Genomic DNA, 21,046 nt, shown 5'->3' on the forward strand with positions numbered 1-21,046 from the left:
AAAATATTAAAATGTACCTAAGAGACTTAATTGGGATTCTCATCTTTCAAAAGATTTGGGGTTATGATGACCTACATTAGTTCCAGGAGCAGAGCCTTGTTTACAAAATCTAAGATCTTGGAGAGAAGAAAATGTTCTAGCCTGTTTTTTGGCATCACTCATACTACATTGTTTAAAATGAGCTAGAACAGGGATTATTTATAATCTAAGCTAGTGGACAAACACTCTAATAATATCCACACACTAGTCAGATTTAATAAGTATCAAGATCAGGTATAAGAATCCATTTTTAATATCCTATAGTACTTGGTCTTAATAAAAATATCATTATTTATTTTCTTTTTTTAAAAATTAATTAATTAATTTTTGGCTGCATTGGATCTTCATTGCTACACCCGAGCTTTCTCTAGTTGTGGCAAGCAGGGGCTACTCTTGGTTGCGGTGTGCAGGCTTCTCATTGCAGTGGCTTCTCTCCTGTTGCAGAGCACAGGCTCTAGGTGGTGGGCTTCAGTAGTTGTGGCACGTGCGTTCAGTAGTTGTGGCTCGCGGGCTCTAGAGCGCAGGCTCAGTAGTTATGGTGCACGGGCTTAATTGCTCCACAGCATGTGGGATCTTCCCGGGCCAGGGCTCGAACCTGTGTCCCCTGCATTGGCAGGCAGATTCTTAACCACTGCACCACCAGGGAAGTCCCCTATCATCATTATTAAATATGTGCCAGGATGCACATGGGTTCCCCTTTACCTATACCCATATTTCTTTAAAGATATGATCTAGGACGTTGTTAACCTTCTGCTATTATAAAGAATGGTATGTTTGATTCATACCATCAACCTAGAACCAATCAAGGGTTTTTTATTCTGATAAAATGATATTTTAGTAAAAGTATTTCCATACAGATAATGTATCTTACATTTACTTGTCCCTTAGATGATCACAACTTTGTGAAATAAGAATGAAGAAACAGAATCACCTAACCCAGGTTTAATTCCAAGTCCTGGTTTGTTTTGTTGTTGTTTTTTTTCCCCACAACTAGCCATCACTGGTAATGTCATTACCTCTACTAATTATGCCAATAGTCATACAAATGACAGATTCTGCATTTAAAATTTTGGAGAATGTTAACAAAAATCTAGTAAAGTAAATTAGTTATGTGGAATTAAGACAACCTCATGTAGCTTTAAGACTCAACTGCTAAGCCCTCAAAGTTTTAATAATTTGCTTGCATTTTTAAAAATTTTGCTAATTTCAGACTATTTCATATAGTCTTGTTTCCAAATGATATAACAACTCTTCTGGCTACCTGTATCACTGCAAACTCTAATGTATCTAAAACTGAATTACTTTTCCTCTGATTAGGATTCACCATTATTATCACTCCCAGTTTCCTAAGCTAACAAACTTCGGAGAGAATAAAAATAGCCACTGATTCTGTGTTTATTAAGTGCCTGATACAACGACTTTACTCAAGTTATGTCATTACAACAAACCTATAAAATGAATACCATTATTATCTCAATTTTAACCAATGAAGAAACTGAAGCTCAGAGAAGTTAGGTAATTTGATCAAGCTTACATAGAGCAGGTGACAAAACCAGAATTTTAACCCAGGTCTTTCTAGTTCTTCTAAATGCTAAAACAATCTGCAGGATTAAATGTGAAATTAATTTAAGGGACTGGGGCTATCATTTTCTTTTTAAATGAAACAGGAAAAAGAAAAGATGAGCCACCATTGCGTGCGCAAGATTGAGTAATGAGTTTTGCTTAGGAGGAGGGAATGTTGTTATAGGGCAGGAACTTCAGCTGTCTTTGTGGGCAGTCAAAAAAATGTTTAACCTACTGCTCCGTTTGATACTGCCTCTCAGTTACCACCACCCCCTTAATTTTCCCAAATAGGTGTTTGGTTCTACCTTATCACATTCAACCAACATGGACTTTGGAAGCATATATTAAAGGCTGATGTTAAGTTTTACCTAGTTTGAGAAAGAAGTAGTTGCTAGAGATTTACCACCAGAATGCATGAATTCTGTAACTACTAAATACACTTTTTTGTGTAGAGGGAGAGCCTTTTCTTCACACAAATGCTAGTCAACCTCTCAAAGCTTTCCACTTTCAATACAATTTCAGTTTACACAATTATTTTACCCAGCAAGCCAGTGCAAAGTACTTATACTTTGCATACCTTAATAGTTTCTAACCTTTTAGACCAGGAAGGTTTTAGTTGCATCGCCTAGAGGGGAAAATCAACAAGACCTCATGAACTAAGCACCTCAATTGAAACCTGCACTTACTGAGAATAAATTTCCATTCCTTATTCTCAAAAACGAAATAAAACAGAACAACCAACACATACATACATACCCCCTATATTCAAACCAAAAATATTTGAGACAACCACAAATAGAAAAGGGTAGTGGAACGTCAAAGTTCTACAAGTCTGTGCAGGCCATCTGATACTCTCTTCCTCTGGGCCAGTTCCCCTACTCCCCACCTGCGCCTCTTCCAAAACAGTACAGGGTAACCACTCCAGTCCTGATTTGTCTGTTGACTCAGGGAAAAAAAGTCAGGAAAGACTACATTTGACAACAGGTTTCACAGGGCAAAGATCATGTTAGTTCTTGCTCATGATTATATTTCTACCACATATGTGCCAGGCACATAGGAGGTGCTCAATGAATATTTGTTTCAGGAGAAGAGAGGGAAAGGAATCTAACTGTCCAAAGTTTTATCATATTTAACAGTAAATTCTAAAAATGATAAGTCATTTTATCCATATACTATGTAATCACTAATTTAAAGTTTATTACAGAAGGCACTGTTCATAAGAATTCAGATGACTTTGAATAAATATTTTTTTTGCTATAATATGTGCATTTTGGTAGAAACATTTTAGAAATCAAGAATTTCTGAAACAAAGTCCAGGTGTTTTGTACCAAATCAACATTCCATGTTGTCAATCCCTTGATTTAGTACAAGAGTCCACATAAATTATAAAATACTAGATGCAATATCCTACAGAACACAGCTGAGGCAAATTGTCTGCCTTGAGCTATATTTAAGCTAGCTAAATACAGAATAAAATACAAGTTAATGGAAGACAAGATTTGAGTGCACTAGCAGGACAATAAAATGGCTAATAACTAGGGTGAACATAAAGTTCTTTGTCCAAACAATGACACATTTAGAGTGAAAGGAGACAACTGTGAAATAGGATTGAACACAAGCGCAACAGGCATAAAACCAGGACCATCCCAGGTAGCATTTAATCCATCCCATCCCCCAAGAAAATGTGAATTTCATGGTTAAAATAGATATATAAAATGGTTTAAAAAAAGATATATAAAATGGTTAACTTAATTTTTTAATGTAAATTTTTTATTCCATGAAACTCACTGATCTGAGTCAAAATATAAAATTTATGATATTCTATGATATCTGAAATACTTTACAACTGTGCATTAGGTTTTTCAAATGTCCTTAAAAAAAAAAAAGTTACCATATGCAGCTCACTAGTCCTAGCTTTCTTGTCTGAAGGGAAGGGAAAGAAAGATCAGGTCTTCACCCACAAAGCACTGACAGTGATTAAGTACACAATAGGCACTTAAATGTTTTCTCAAACATCTAATAAATGCCAGCTCTGAGCCCAGCACCATAACAGGTGTGAGGGAAGAAGTCAGATGCTGTGCTGCCCTTGGAGAACAAATACTCTAGTGAAGGAAGCCCAAATTGTGGTATGTGTCCTAGTCTTCTTTCATTTCCTAAAGCATGCCAGTCTCTTTCTAAATTCAGGACCTTTGTACATACTACTCCCTTGGCCTGCAATGTTCTTCTCCTCACTCGTTACACAGCTAGCTCCTGTTCTCACCTCACTTTCTCAGAGAGGCCTTAGCTAATCATCCCAACCAAAGGGGTCTTCTCCCTGCCCTAAGTTGTCACCCTCTTAACCTTTGTATATTTCCTTCAGAGCACTTAGAACATGTACTTACCTTACTTGTTGAAGAAATGTTAATGTATTAACAATAATAGGTAACATTTATTGAATATTTCTTCAGAATCAAATACTATTCTAAGCACTTTACATGGATTACTTCATTTAACCACTATGACAGTCCTTTATTTAGGCACTATTACTAGCCCTGCTTTTCACGTGACAAAACTAAAGATGGATTTCCTCTATAATTCTTAATAAGCAGCTTACACTATTTCTTGACTTTTAAATTTTAGGCGTTATGTCTAATTTCTTTATATTCCTTTCTCTTTTTAGCAACCCAGTTTCAAGGATTAAATATTTCTTTCACTTTGAGTCTATGTATTACGATTTGACTTTCTTTTAAAAGTATGTATACATTACTTGAGAAGAATGTTAAAATATAATCACCTAGCCTTTGTTTCTTTCAAGTTCCTTGAGGAAGGCTGGATGATCATGATGTCATTTCTGATGCCAGAACCTAGAGGCAACTGTGATCTTGCTAGAGGTAACAGAGTATAGAAAAATACTCAACTGGCTAGCAGGTAATTTAAGTTTTACTTTTGTAGTTAGAGAGGTTACTTCTTTTTTGGGGGGCCTTATGTTTTCTCAACTGTAAAAATGAAAGAGATTCACACTCTCTAAGGACCTTTCCAAATCTGTTGTCTAGCAATAGCATAACTTTTAGAGTAATTTCAGAATAACAAAAGCATTTTCATGTCCTGAGCTCTTCATAATGGAATTTAATCTGTACCACGATGTAACCCGATGATTTTTTTTTCATTGTTAGTCATTCAGAGTCCCCTGGCAGATCCCTGAACTCTGCAACATAAGCTACAAGAAACAGCACAGGCCAGGGTTGTTATATGCTGGACTACAGAAACATGTCTCCAGGACTATCATTCAACCAACAGAATAACTACCAAGATTTGAGTATACTTCCTCAAAGGCACAGGTATGTTCCTTATTCCAACTTCTGAAGAGCAAGTATACCAACTTAAGAACATACATGCCCAGAGAAACAATTTTTAAGAAAGGAGTTATGAATGATGGAAAATAAGATTTCCTGCTGTGCTCTTTCTACCACAATACACTGCTGAACAAACCCCTCTTATAACCAAAATTTTTTTCTTGAAGCTTTGGTGTGATAAGTGTTTATTTGGTTGGGTAGTGGAGAAGATATATGTTCATTCTCTCCTTAACACAGCTAGAAAAGCTTATCAGTATTGTGGGGAATTTCCTTACTCTTAATGCTCACATGCAGTTGGGAGGTACAAGGGCTTCTAATCCTACAGAGTTCATTAAGTTTCTCCCAGCAATTGTCTGGAATGAGAGAAGGAATCTCCAACTTCATCCTGTTCTTTTCCCCTTTATTTGTTCTAACACACAGCTACTTTAAAATAAACTGTGCAGTTTACTACTCTGACCAAAGAATATCATAAAACAATAGCCATGGTATTGTGTGCCATCTTAATATTCCCAAGAATTTTCATAAAAGGCAATACACACTAATCCCTCATATATTACAACAAATGGTGGTGAAGGGAAAAACATATAGAGAAGAAAACAGCCAACAGTAGACATGAGTGTCAGGTAATTTTTATAATACCAGGTAATAATGTAATTTTGAGGGCTAAAAAACTGAATTTAAGACTGTCGGACATTCAATAATCTCTGTTCTGGTTTATAATGAAATTATATAAATGTACTGCCAAATTATTCTTCCAAAAAGTTCTCTTAATCATACAAAACAGTAATTAATGGTGCCCCACTATCGAATGAATGAAGCTCAAAGTCCTTAGCTTGACATTCAAAACCCGAATCCCCTCATTCCTAAGTAACCCTTCCAATTCACATTAGTATACCTGCTAGCCCTCAAACATCTTTATTGCTCATGTCCTCTCTTCCAATCTTTCCCCTCTTAATCTCTGTAAAATTTCCATCTATCCAAATCAAACTTTTAAGGCTCAATACAGCTGCTGTCTCTGCCAAAAGACAGGCTTTGCCCTGAAATTAATCATCCCAGCTGAAATTAATCATTCCCTACAAACTCTGATAGTAGACATTACTTTTACCATTTACCTTACTCAGTTACGAATATCTTGTATTATGTTTGTTTGTTTGTTTGTTTGTAGTTATCTCATTTGATCCTTCCAATAACCTTGAGAAGTGGGAATAAATATTCTCATTTAGAAACAAAAATGGACACTGTAGAATTAATTCTTAGTTATACAACTAACAAATCACAGAAAAATAATGCAAAAAGTTTTCCAGTAATAAGTTTTATGCTGCACCACAAAGATATTAAAATGCATGCAAGCATTCATTCAATGACAAATATTTATTGAGCAGCTACTAAATGCTAGGCACCAGTCCATGCATGGGGAAACACAGCAGTGGACAAACACCACTAAGTCCCTGCCCTCTTGAAGTTTACGTTCCTATTGGGAGAAAAACAAAAACAGCAAATAAATAAACATAGAACAGCAGGTCAAGCAGTGGTAAGGACTATGAAGAGTAATGCAGAGTCAACAGACAATAAAAGAACTGTACTCTTTTGATAGGATGATCTAGGAAGGCTTCTTTGAGGAGCTGACAACTGAGCAGAAAGTCAAATGAAGTAAAAGACAGTCATGAGACTTATATTCCAAAAGGGAACAGCAAATGCCAAGTCTCCATGGTGCCAATGTGCTTGTGGTGACTGAACAGCAAGATCGATGTGCCTAGAGTACAGGGAACCTTAGAGAGTACCAAAAAATGAGGTCAGATAGGTAGCATGAAGCTTCAGGATTAAAAATGGAATTCTTCCCAATGCAAAAATAATTTAAAATATAATTCTTTTTCAATTGAAAAAGTCTTAGAATTTCACCAATACTCATTTTCCTCTTACATCTACTTAGTCCAGGTAATTTTTTTTAAAGCTAAATAAAATAAGGAAAAATCTGCTAAAATCTTAATTAACTGTCCTATTTACATGACCTAATTTTTTTTTCCAGAAGCCAATCATTTTATTTACTTGTACCTTTACATATTCTTATGGTGTACTCCAAGAGCTTTCTAAATGTTGTTCAAACATCAGGGTCTAACTCCTTTTCTGTAACAGAAAGCAACTTACTTCCTTAAAAGGCAGTATGACTATAGACAATACCAGGACAACTAGAGAAATATGAATATAAACAGTATATTAGATATTAGCATTGTGCCAATAGATTTCTTGGGTGGGATAACTGTATTGCAGGTATGTAGGAGAATGTTTTTATTTTTAGGAGACACACAGTGGTATGATGGTAAATGTTTAACAACTGGCTCTGCAAAGGAAAAAAAAAAGCCCTGGTTTGTAGCACTGCCAATTTCCATGGTGTAAATGCTGGTACCATTGCTGATTTCAAGCAACCAACTTGATGCAGAGCTGGGAAGAAATGTACACAATCAGCTTTCACATGCTGTTACCAGCCAGTTCCACACTGAAGTACACAGGGTTGAAGTGTCATGATGTCTGCCACTTACTCTCAATTTATAGAAACAAAAAACAAAACAAAACAAAAAAGCCCCTATGTCTGTCTGTCTAACCACTTACCTATCTACTGACCTCCCACTCAAGAGAGATAAAACAAAAGTGGTAAGATGTTTACAATCCATGAAAAGTATTTGGATGTTAACTGTATGATTCCAACTTTTCTTGTGGGTTTGAAGTAGAGCAAGCAATGTACGGAAGTTTAAAGAAATCCTATGGCCAACTCTATTGTATACCAAAAAATTTGTTTGTATATCAAAATTTTTTTTGTATGTCAAAAAAATTTGGGGAAGTATACCGAATATGATATAGAGCTTTAACTTAAAGTTATTTTTAAGATCAAAACCTTGGAATTCCCTAGCGGTCCAGTGGTTAGGATTCCACATTTTCACTGCTGAGGGCTCAGGTTCAATCCCTGATCAGGGAGCTAAGATCCCGCAAGCCGCACAGCGCAGCCAAAAAAAAAAAATCAAAACGTTTTTAAAAAAAAGCAATTTGCCAATACTGAATGCTAAAGTTATACATTCTCCTACTATTATGAATTTAAGTAGAAGTGACCCACTGGATAATGCAACAAACCATGATATGTCTTCACAAAAGAAAATGGCTGATTTGGTTAAAAAATGTAAAAGAATTCTCTAGATGTCAGAGTAAAGTTTTATCAATATAAATGGCCCGATTTCAGCTACTGTTATCAAATTTTAATTCCATTCAGAATATATAAGTTTAATAAGTGGGAAAATAACAAATGGGAACTTCATATTAATTTAAAATGTTAATTCCTAACTATAAACTAGTTGTGCTCTCAAAAAGGATGTTTTAAAGTCCAAATAAAAGTCATACTTTGAATAAATATTATTTATAAATAATAAATAAATAAATAACAATTATAAAAAGTTATGACTAGATTCCCAGGCTAGCCTACCAAAGGTTTCTTAACCTATAATATTAGCCCATTTCTTACAGCATCATGGAACAAGTGTAAATTCTGGGTCACAGATGCAGAAGGGCCATGCTCCAAGCACTGAAATCAATCCTAGCTTATATTCTAAAATAAAGAAAAAAGCAATTTGGGGCACCATCTGACCATTCTAATAATTTCCATCAACCTCCTTCTAGTGTCCACCCCCACCCGAATCTCTTTGCCTTAACGCTGCTCTAAATGCTCTTAATGGTGTATGATCACCCAGAAATAGTTGGTGTGCTCCAATTACCTACTTTCCCTCTCCCCTTGCATGCACGTTACAGATGTGTAGTTCAGTACTTGTTTCGAGTTCCTCTAGTTGTATATTCCAGAATACAAGGTTCAGAGTGACAAACAATAAGGGCCTATCGATCTCTTATGCCTTTTATGATTAACTTTCACAACAGAGTACTGAAACATTCATTTCCTCAGTGCAGCTGATCCAAGTTGTGTATCCTTGGAAATAAAACACTCACCAATCTCTATCCTGTGCCAGGCACAAGCTAGGTGCCGAACCATAGGTTCTCAGTTCGTCTTTCCCACAATCCTTAAGGTTGATGTTATTAGAACAAAATGAACTGAAGTTCTGACAGGTTATGTAATTTGCTCAAGGTCATTTGGCTGATAAGTGCTGAAGTTAGAATTTCTAAGTTTGACCCTAAAGCCTTAGGGTCTTAACTCTTCCTTTTTAGCATGCTGTAATTTGAACTAATTTTATAACAAAATATGCCCATTATTTCAATAATCCAGAAAAATGTATAATTAAATATACATTTATTAATCTAAATGGATCTCTTGTTGGTGTAATTTCAATCAGAATAACAAGGGGAAACTTTAAAAACAGTAAAAACCAGGCACTGTGTGAATGGATAATTTTAGACAGAATGAACCCACCTAAGATACACTTGGGAGCACCTGGCCCTTTGCTCATCTGTACAGATGATCCTGTCCATAGGGCAAACCAGTCAACATATATAGCATTTCACACCTTATAAAGTTCTTTGACACATTATCTTACCTGAAACTCAGAAGCAACACTTTGAGCCCAGTACAATTTACAGATGAGAAAACAGGCTTGGAAGTTGACCCAAGTCACAGAACCTATAAGTGACAGAATGAGCCCCAAATCTAAACTCTAAATCCTTTGAGTCTTTATCCTACTTATACTCATAAATCTGAAGTTATCCAACAAATTTAATCTCTCTTTCTTTCAAAGAAATAGTAACAGGAACAAATTCAGCATGGTGGTTGGAGAGCAGAGAGCTACCAGAAGATGTCTGTGTGTGGATCATTTGTTAAGTAGATGTATATAAACTGGGGACCACCTATACCAAACAGCTTTTGCCTACTTCTTATTTTACAGCATTTTATTTCAATTTAATCAATTTAAAAATATAACCTTTTTTAACTTTTTATTTTACATTATAATTTATTAACAATGTTGTGATAGTTTCAGGTGTACAACAAAGTGATTCAGTTATACATATACAGGTATCTATTCTTTTTCAACTTCTTTTCCCATTTAGGTTGTTACATAATATTGAGCAGAGTTCCCTGTGCTATACAGTAGGTCCTTGTTGGTTAAATATAACCTTCTTTTAAGGTAAGTTACGGGCAAATATATCTTAAATCTATTTTTTTTAATTAGGTATAAAGTTGTGAAAATAGACTAACAGTCAATAATGCAAACAAATTCCTAAAGTGAGAGAATTTCAGGTGGTGACACTAAAACAATCAATGATTGCTAATCATCTGCTTCTACTCCTATTTGTTCCACAAATATTGGGATATACTAGTGATTCATTCTTTCAGCAAATATATATTAAGCACCTCCTATGCACCTACCATGTATAAGGCTATCTGCTAGGTGATGGAAATATAGTTGCAAACAAGAGATAAGGTTCTTGTCCTCATGGAACTTAAAATCAAGCTGTGGAGACAGACAATAAGCAAAGAAAAAAATCACAAAATGTGGTAAATGCGGGACTTCCCTGGTGGCACAGTGGTTAAGAATCCACTTGCCAATGCAGGGGACACAGGTTCGAGCCCTGGTCTGGGAAGATCCCACATGCCGCGGAGCAACTAAGCCCGTGCGCCACAACTACTGAGCCTGTGCTCTAGAGCCCGCAAGCCACACTACTGAAGCCTGTGCGCCTAGAGCCCATGTTCCGCAACAACAGAAGCCACCGCAACGAGAAGCCCGCACACCACAACAAAGAGTATCCCCTTTTCGCCACAACTAGAGAAAGCCTGCACGCAGCAACGAAGACCCAACACAGCCAAAGATTAAAAAAAAAAAAAAAAATGTGGTAAATGCTATGAAGGAAACAGACTGCGGAGACACAGAACAACATAGGACACTAATTTAATAAATAATAATAACAGCTAGCATTAATTGAGCACTTTAAATAGAGTAGTCAGAGAACATCTCTCTGAAAAGTGATATTTAAACCAAGGTCAGAAGAATGACAAAGAGCTACCCATGTGATAACTAGGGAGAAAGGCTTTTTAGGCAGAGGAAATAGTGCACACAGGGCTGTGAATGGTCATCAAAAACCTAAAAGCTGGCCAATGGCACTGGGCATGCTGAACAACGGGAAGAGATGCAAAAAGCCTTATCATAATTTTACTGGATGAGTTTCTTTTATATGAAAAGGAATATATGAGAAATCTCAACTCAGGTTATTGCTAGGTCTGTCTTTGGTATTACACATGGATTAATGTCTAATATTTTGACTAGCTACTGGCATTTTTAGCCAGTCCATCCTGTTTCAGTTTAAAAAGAAAGTCTGACACAATCAACGTCAGATTTTTCACCCATTTGAGCAAAGACAGAATTAAGTATTAACAAATTGACTTTGGTTTACCTACTAAGAAAGAAATACTGTTTCCTAGTACTACAATTTTGCTTTTTCATTTAAAAAAAAGTCAGTATTAAGTTAGAATTTCTAAGTTTAACATTCCCTCAGTTTTTAAAAACTTCAGCTTTAAATGGGGGAAAAATACTACCATAATTAGGTGCAAAGTTGAGAAGGACAAAAGAATAAATGAATATAAATATTCTTCATTTAACAACTAATTTTTTTCTATACTTGTTCATAATACAGAATGCTTAGGCCCCATGGGTTTCTTCACTTTTTGAAAAGGAAATCAGCTTTTGAGTCACTCTCCCTATGTACACATTAGCCTCTCAATTCTACCTTCCAATTATCTTTTTTCTCATCCTTCAAAGAAATGACAGTGTTCCACCCACTGAATCACTTCCTTCTTACTGAATGACAGGCAAAAACATAGGGAACCTCTATGTCAAGCCCTTTAGTACTGAATCTCAGAAGTTGTATCAAGCCAGCAATTATTTGACAGCTACTGATGTGTCAAGACCCATCAATGTAAATGGATGAAAGATCAACAGTAGTCATTTTTGGACTTGAGCTCACAGGGAGTATACAAAACATATACAGCTTAATTAGCCCCTTTCTTTTGTCCTCCCCAGCTTTCCCTAAATGATTGACTTCTTAATTAGAATATGTCCAATTGTAGCAAGAGCAGTTCACATTTGAATGTCTACTATATCCCAGCCATAGTTCTAAGCACATTACATGCACTAACTTATTTACTCAAAGTAACCCTAAGGCAAGGTACTATTACTTCCTCCATTGTAAAGATGAAGAAGGTGAGGCACAAATAAGATATACAGTTTTCCAAGATCACAATAATTAGTAAATCTGTTTTTCATTTTCCTCAGGCCTATTTTAAAACAAATTTGGTCCCAATATCTTATAATACTTTAATATAACATACTCCTACAAGTCAGAGGGTTAAGAGCATGTACCCAAGCTTATTTCAAATCTGGGCTAGCCCTCTTATTAGCTGCGTAACCTTGGGTAAGTTACCAAACCTCTCTCTCTGACTCAATTTCATTTATCTATAAAATGGAGATGACAATAGCATCTAATTCCTTGAACAATTGTGATGTTTAAATGAGTTACATATAGGGCTTCCCTGGTGGCGCAGTGGTTGAGAGTCCGCCTGCCAAGGTAGGGGACATGGATTCGTGCCCTGGTCTAGGAGCGGCTGGGCCCAGTGAGCCATGGCCGCTGAGCCTGCGCTTCCGGAGCCTGTGCTCCGCAACGGGAGAGGCCACAACAGTGAGAGGCCCGCGTACCACATAAATAAATAAATAAATAAATAAATGAGTTACCTATATAAACTACTTGGAATAGTGCCTGGCACATAGTATGTAGAAGAGTTAGCTGTTATTAGTAATAGTACCACACCACTTCCACCCCGGGAATTTAGCAAAAGCCTGATCTATTTAATCTAGTCAACACTTCTTTTCCTCTAACATCTGTCATTCGTATTGTCTGACTTACACTGGCTAACAATGAACTATTCTTAGCAAGTAAGCAACACATCTAACTCCCATGCTATTTTTTTCTAGTCCTTACCACTTCTTTCCTCCTATTTCAGTTGCCCAGGAAGAACTGTTTGAGATTAAAATGGTTTGCATTATACTCTAGGCAAGTTCATAAGCCATCGCAATACTAAAGCTAAAGCCTAAATTTGTAATACAATCAAAAAGGGGGTTTCTTAGTCTATTCAGCCTGCTATAACAAAATACCATAAACTAGGTGGCTTATAAACAACAGAAATTTATTTCTCACAGTTATGAAGGCTGGAAAGTCCAAGATCAAGACACTAACAGATCTGGGTGTCTGGTGAGGACCAGCTTTCTCATTAGGCAGTTGTCTTTTCATTATAACCTCAGATGGTGGAAGGGATAAGGGCACTTTCTTGGGTCTCTTTCATAAGGGCACTAATGCCATTCACCCTCATGACCTCATCACCTACCAAAGGCCCCTACCTCCTACTACTATCATTTTAGGGCTTAGGATTTCAACACATGGATTTTGGGGGCACACAAGTATTCAATCTACAGCAGAGGGAAAAAACTAAGCATTCCTCTCAGTTTTAACCTCAAAAAATCAAATTGATTGGTATTTTATTCGTGGAACAGGTTTTGCACTAATAGTTTTTTCTTAAGAATTATAAATGACTTACAATATGTGTTCAAATATGAATTGAAACAAAGTATGTTTAAATTATTAATGCCTTGATGATTTCCTAGATGTTATAGGCCTTAACCTTTCATAACAGTTGATAAGCTCAGACAACATTCTTAGAAATGTCTGATGAATAAACTGTTTCTAACCAAAGCATAAAGCATAGCAAAATTGACATTTATCTTTTAAATTGAAAAGATGTTGATTCTACTTAAATTGTTGAACAATACCATGAACTTGGGACTTCTGAAACCTTGGGACTTTTTTTTTTTTTTTTTGCGGTACTTGGGCCTCTCACCCCCGCGGCCTCTGCCGCCGCGGAACACAGGCGCCGGACGCGCAGGCTCAGCGGCCATGGCTCACAGGCCCAGCCACTCCGCTGCACGTGGGATCCTCCCGGACCAGAGCACGAACCCGCGCCCCCCCCGCATCGGCAGGCGGACTCCCAACCACTGCGCCACCACGGAAGCCCGCCTTGGGACTTCTGAAATCAAAACATAAGCTTATATTCTATTATTTTGAAAAATATTTTTATAGAAAAAATATGCATTCAAAAACAAACAAGATTATAAATACCATACATTTATACCATAAATAAATATTAAATGTTAAAAACATAAAATGCTTTAATTGCTTCTATGCAAAGACCATACTTCAGAAATCTCTTGAAACACTGGGCATTCAATATCTAACTAGGATCAGATCCAAACTTTACATCCTTGAGTACAAGGTGAAGTAACATTGTTTAACCTCTCCAGCTGCCCAGCTCTAGTCAGAATTTAAAAATATATTTCCAGGAAGCTTGGTCCACCCATGCCACCCCCTACATATAGAGGTTAAGATGTAACTGTAATAACAAATGACACAGAAATAAATTACACATACATCAAACATCCTTTCATAGCTTTTGTATCTTCTCAGATAACTATACATTAAAAGCCTACTAAATCTGCTTGAGCCTTAGCAGGTTACAGGTTATGAATGCAAAACGAAACAAGATACTATTAGGTTATTGCACATTTGACTATTTCTTTACCTCTGTTGAACATATTTTATAACCGACCAACATATAACCACCTGTAATATCTTGTTTAACATGGTAATGATCATTTATTTAAAACCTACTATGTGCCAACCAGTGTCGTATTTCATTCTAACAACTATGAGAAGTTGGAATTATCCCCATTTTACAGACAAAGAACCTGAGACTCTCAAAGATAAAGGAAATTAATGAAGATTACACAGCTAGCAAGTAATGGAACAAGGATACAAATACAGGTCTGATTCCAAAACCTGTGCTAATGATAACATCAAAGACTCATCTTTGGCAGCATTGCACAAGTAATGTTATATAACTGCTGAAAAATTTAGAAAAAGAAAAAAGAGGAAAAAAAAGATTTACCTCAGACTATAGTAAAATTCTATTGACTACTGTGAAACATGGCCATTGTACAGTAACATCTTAATTATCTGGAAGTACAGTAGAAGGTCTTTTAATTTTCACTTAATCAACTAGCAAGATTGTCCAATGCTTTCCATATCTTCCATAGAAGCAAACTGACAGACATGAGCAGCTAATAAGTTACTTTCCAGTTGCCTGCACACTTCTACTCCTACTAGTTGAGTTGTATGCTTAAGTAGTATCTGGTGTTTCTTCCCAAATCTGCTTATGTGAATTTATTTTAAAACTATATAAATCAATGAAATGAATGCACAAAAAGGTTATTTCTGTGAAAACTACGTTGAATGCTTTGGAAAGCACATATTTTGATGAACATAATTTTGATGAATATATATTCCCTCTCCTCCCAAAACAAATTTCTGTTGACTACACAAATATCCTTGTAATTCCTGGTGTACACAGACACCTATAAAGTTGTGTGAAACATTAAAAAAGAATTTAACACTTTTTAAATGTAAAATATTCCACCCTTGGATTTTTTTGCAGTCTTATTCCACTTTAAAGAAATTGAAAGTAGAAATCTTAGGTGTACATTTTTGGTGTGGTTTACATAGGGAAGATCATATCTAACTCTGAAAAACAGACCCCATTTCACCCCCCAAAAAAGGGCCTTGAGCCTACACCAAAAGACAAATGAAATAATTAAGGCTGCTATTTTTTCTGATTCCTCATTTAAACTTTTTAAATTAGCCAACCAACTACCACATGCAACCATGTAGGATAAGAGGGTCCTTTTGCACTTAGAAACTTTCTGAAGCACAGCTGTATACCACTAAGCAAATATCTCACAGTTTCTACACTAGAATCCGTATACTTTCTTAGCTTCTGAGTGAATATCTGAAGGTTTTCCTATTTATTCTCATTTTTTAGAGAACTCAGTGCTAAGCATGGTTATCTAGTTCTTTATCCCAGAGACTAAAAGCAGTAAAATTAAAAGGAGACAAGAATAAGCATATTGACAACAAAGACTGTTGACAGCATGGGAATTCAAAAATCAGATCTTAAAAAAAATAGGCTGAAGTGGTTTAAGCTAGAGGAAAAAAAAAATCTGTGTCCACATATCATGATTACAACTGAAAATATTTTTGGCATTTGAAGAGTAAAGTTTCAGTTAGCCAGAAAATTAACTCATATAGAATAGCTTCTTAGTTACCAATGTAGAAAAAGTGAAGTATTACTGTTGTCAAGCTCTCCCATAATTGTGCCTTGTCAACCACAGGTCAAGAAATCAATTCAATGGATTATGCAAGCAATTTTTAACAACAGAAATAGAACAGAAAGTACAAGACCACACTGCACATAGTACGAGTAAGTATGTTTTGTGAAGTTTATTTCAGTATTTCTATACTACTTTGCAAAGTAAAAGATACTTCTTACTCTAGGTCCTGGTCAAAAGAAAGCCATGGGCCTAAAGACTCATATTATAAAATATAGTCACAATACTAAACTGTCAATCACCTCATTTTTACATCATAATGCTAAAGATAGCTACAATTTTAACGAGAAAAAAGTCTCCTTTTTAGGAGTCTTGATGCATAAATGTATTTACTTTTCCTAGTAATCTACATTAATATATAACATTTTATTGTGTTTAGTACTAGTTTTGGCTAAATAGAGATTGTGTGCAAATACTATTTTTTTTAACTGCTTAGGGGACTTCCCTGGCGGTCCAGTGGGTAAGTCTCTGCCCTCCCAATGCAGGGGGTTCAGGTTCCATCCCTGGTCAGGAAACTAAATCCCGCGTGCATGAGGCAACTAAAAGATCCCGCATGCCTCAACAAAGACCTGGTACAGCCAAAATTTTTAAAATCAACAAACAAACAAACAAACCTGTGTAGGACCTTAAAGCGACTTTTGCAACAACCACCAACACAAAAACAAAAAACAAAGAGCAACTCTGATTTTCTTTGCTTGTTTATTTTGAGATGCAATTACCGACCTTGGTGCCATCTTTCCAAAGTCACAGATGAAATCTAAAAGTCTAAACTTGGCATTCTACACAAGCAACCTGCTTAGTAACAATATTCTTGCTAATACTTAATTCATACAAAGCTGATTTTAAGAAACAACCAAACACTTAAACTAATCCACTAAATTAAGTATGGCTTTCTCCACTTCTTTCTAGTGCATTTTAAGACAGTATTGCCAAAGATGTATTTTAATAGAAAAGAAAATTTGACTTTCTAATCCAGTTTGAAAAACTATATGGAAAAAATAACCAGTTTAATATATATCTTTTAAAATTATTTTATTTTATTCTTTTAAATTATCATTTATTGATTGATCGATTGACTGCCATGTCGAGGCCTGCGGGATCTTAGTTCCCCCACCAAGGATCAAACCTGTGCCCCCTGCAGAAGAAGCACGGAGTCCTAGCCACTGGACCGCCACGGAATTTCCCTTTTTTTTTTTTTTTTTTGCGGTATGCAGGCCTCTCACTGTTGTGGCCTCTCCCGTTGCGGAGCACAGGCTCCGGACGCGCAGGCTCAGCGGCCATGGCTCACGGGCCCAGCCACTCCGCGGCATGTGGGATCTTCCTGGACCTGGGCACGAACCTGTGTCCCCTGCATCGGCAGGCGGACTCTCAACCACTGCGCCACCAGGGAAGCCCTCCCATATCTTTTTTTAAATAAGCATCTAATTCATAAAGATAAATTAACATTTCCAATCTGAAAGTCTCAGATTTGGAAGGAACTCTGTCATCTAGTCCAACTCCCTACCAAATACATTAATCCTCTTCCTACAATGTTCCTTGGACTCAAATTCCCATATGACAAACTCCTACTACCACTATATTAAAACCTTCTAAAGTTGGTCCTTGCAATGGCCAATCAAAAGCAGATTGATAAATGAGTTTTCAATTCCTTTGAAATCCTTGAGAAACACAGTGTATGCATTATTCCCATAAGTCCTGAAAATACAGGTTTATTAAGGAAATGGCACATTTACAGTTACTTATTATAGGGATTTCAGTAGCCCTGTGTATATACTGATATACTGGACAAAGCCCTGGAGTACTCTGCAAACTTTTAGAGTTTGCCTAAAGCACAAAAATCAGCAATGACAAATAATATTTGTGAACTCAATTTTAAATTTTCTCAGTTTATCAAGATCAAATTCTCAAGTTGAAAAAACTTTTAAACTTCTTTAAAATCGAAGTTAGATTGAACCTAAAAATGAGTAATGTAACTCTAAAATGATACCAAGTATTGTGGCAACAGATACACGTGCTGTTCTTGGCAATTTCATTTTTAATATCTCTTGAAACTAATACTTTGAAGACATTTTTGAAGAATGTATTCTCCCATCTAGTTCCTAACTCTTCCATGCGCCCTTCTCTACCTTACCAGCTGGAATCTGTAACAGAAACAAATAATCATATGTAATTCACAGAGAGTTGATCTTGCCGCAGAACTAGGTTAACTTTTCTAAAATGGGGCACAGAAAAAAAAATCCTACTTAAATCAATTATTTACCTCGGTCTGGCTTCATCTTCACGCCAATTTCCACCCAAGGTGCTGTGAAATACACGTGTGGGTTCTTTCAACAGGCTCGCCGCCGATTCTGTGGCTACTGCTCCGTTTTTAAAATGCTAAAAGACATCAAAATAAAATTAATCTGGTCTTGCCCTCAACACTCGATCTTGCAAGAAAACTACTGCTAACAGGCCTCTCCCTGGCACTAAGCGCGGTGACAGCACCATCCGCAGGTCTGAAAAAAGCAAAACTCTGCACCGCCCTCCCCCATCTCCTCCGGACCAAGCACCCCTCTTCCCCGCCCCTGTGCTCTCCAGGCCAACGTGTCCTTCTTTGACACAGTGTTTCGGAACCAAAAGGAAGACCTATTTATAACCTGAAGGTACAGGCAGGGAAAAAAAAAAAAGGATTCAAACAACACAAGCTAACTAACCCCTTTGTAAGAAAAATACCGCTGGGAACAGTGGCACCTCCGCAGTGGCTGGTATAGAAATGCTCCGACCTGGTGACTTGGGCGCAGGAAACTCTTCAAGACCCCAAGCGCCTCGCCTACAGCTCCGCCCGCCCCGCCGGGCCTCACCTGTGTAGTTACCCTCTGGCTAGTCTTCCTGCCTCAACCGCGGCCAAGTTGACACAATGAGAGGGTCAGAAAGAAACGCGAGTCATCTCCTCGTGCCCAGCCCCCAGTCCCAAACGAACTCTACTGGGCTGTCCCGGGGCGCCCCTGCCACCCCCCGGCCCTGCGAGGTCTTCCCGGGAAGGTGTTTACGGCCGGGCGCTCGCCCCTGCTCGGCGCAGCCTGCCCGTGCGGCCCCCTTCCGTCCCGCCGCGGCCCTGATTTCCTTCAGCCACGCCGTCCGGAGCGCCGCGCCAGCCCTTTTCCCCGCCGGAGAGTTGTTTTCATGGCTCCCTCGGCCGACCTCTGCTGACTAACTCGCTCTCCTCTCCCGTCCCAATCCCTCCTCCTCTTGGCACTTCTCTCCGCCGCTCGCCCAGCGGCTCACATCACACTCCCACCTCAGACGTGAGGCTCCGAGAGGCGCAGGGCCGGCGAGAGCGGAATGTGGCGCGCAGCGGCCCCCGGGGCTGCGTTAGAGGACCATGGGGGCCCGAGACAACAAGCCCGACGCGGCTCCCCGGCGCCCCTGTGGCCATCCACCCCCGCCTCGGCCGCCGCCTCGCTCCGCTCCCGGCGCTCAGCCCCTCGCCCTGCCTGCCCGACTCGCACCCGAGCCCCGCTGCCCCCGGGCTTCGCCTGCCCGTCGCCCCGGCCGGCCCGCTCGCCCCGCGCCTCTGCCAGCTCTTCGCCCGCCCGCTGCCTCTAGCTCTGGAGCCCCAGCTCCCGGTCCCCCTCGCTCGCCCAGTTCTTTCTCTTCAGTTTGCCCTGTCAAAACACTGCCCGGGTCACGTGTCCCAACAACAGCCAACCCACCGCTCGTCACTTCCTCCCCGGCGGCCTCCGCGGCGGGCGCCCGGTTGTTATGGCAACGCTCCCCGCGCCCCGGGGCGCTAGCCTGGGGGCCTGGGTTCCCTTGCTGGTGCTGCCGGCTGCGAAGGGCCGGCGGAGCCCGGGAGGCCCGAGAGGCGCCCGGCGCTTTGGCCGCGCTCGCCTCCTGCCTGCGCTCCGAGCTGGCTGCGGCGCTTCTGGGACCAGGAACCGGAGCTGCGCTATTAGAGCACAGGGTAACTGGGGAGATGTCATCCGAGGGCCTGCCCCAGACGTGGAGGATAATTATAGTCTCCTCCTCCTCCTCCACACTGGATGCTGGCGCAGAGTTGTGACCCAGCCCCAAGGGGCTTGCAGTGCACGGTGGAAGTCGGGTCTAATTAATGTGGCCAAGACAGGAGAGTGGGCAGCCATACGCTGCAGGGATTGGGGAGTTTAAGAGCAAAAACCCTCCCCAACCAGATTTTTTTCAAATCACCAGGGATTTTAGTAGGATTCGGAACCCAAGCTCTAGAGGCCTTCACTGTGCTAAAAATAACTTTTATAACCTCTAAAACACTGACTCATGGCAGGAGGACACTTTTGACACCGTGTTATTGTTAGGGAGCTGTAATTTTGTTGTTGTGCTATAACAATGTGACATGATGACATTTCGTGTTGCGATGTTGTATCATCATTTCAACACAAACAGATGACAAGGATCTACTGTAATTAAAACAAGCAATCCTAACAAGGGCTGAAGCTATTAGCTACTCAGTTTATAGACAAAGTACACATGGGGTTGTGAGCTCAAAACAGAGACAAAGAGAAGTACAAAATTTGCAATCCTCTTTGGTTTCATTTAGAAAAAGCCTTTTTTTTTTAAGAAATAATTTTGCATACAAGAATCACAACAGGCAAGTACTAGGTTAGGTTTAAAGGTGATTTACTTTAGTCTTTGTACTCTTCTGAGGTTTCCAAAGTTTTACAGGAAGTATGTTTACTTCTACATCAGAAAAGTTTTTGTAAATTACAAGATTGGGATTGCATTTTTTTTGCCTCAGATCTATTAAATACATGAAATTTTTATTATGAAGAAAACAATATTTTCTGGATGTTTTCATATGCACAGTAAAATTACATATGCACCTGCAATTAAAAACCTTAACTCTAAGAT

The 21,046-nt window shown here is 38.6% G+C and overlaps 1 protein-coding gene across 3 annotated transcripts in view; it reads right to left on the reverse strand.

Annotated features, from left to right (window-relative positions):
• Nucleotides 1–20,080, reverse strand: part of ATOSA (atos homolog A) — an 87,318-nt gene extending 67,238 nt beyond the window's left edge. Inside the window, exons 1-2 of one of the 3 annotated variants that reach the window (XM_033851695.2) lie at nt 19,876–20,080; nt 18,444–18,559 (exon numbers count right to left, since the gene is read on the reverse strand). In XM_033851695.2, the coding sequence (XP_033707586.1) occupies nt 18,444–18,459 (16 nt within the window). In that variant the 5' untranslated portion in view covers nt 18,460–18,559; nt 19,876–20,080. Of the gene's footprint in view, nt 1–18,443; nt 18,560–18,876; nt 19,829–19,875 lie in introns of those variants that run through there. The other 2 variants (XM_033851694.2, XM_033851693.2) reach the window with 2 other exon arrangements.
• Between the last annotated feature and the right edge of the window lie 966 nt (nt 20,081–21,046).

Source organism: Tursiops truncatus, chromosome 2 (assembly GCF_011762595.2).
Source record: "Tursiops truncatus isolate mTurTru1 chromosome 2, mTurTru1.mat.Y, whole genome shotgun sequence".
NCBI lineage: Eukaryota > Metazoa > Chordata > Mammalia > Artiodactyla > Delphinidae > Tursiops > Tursiops truncatus.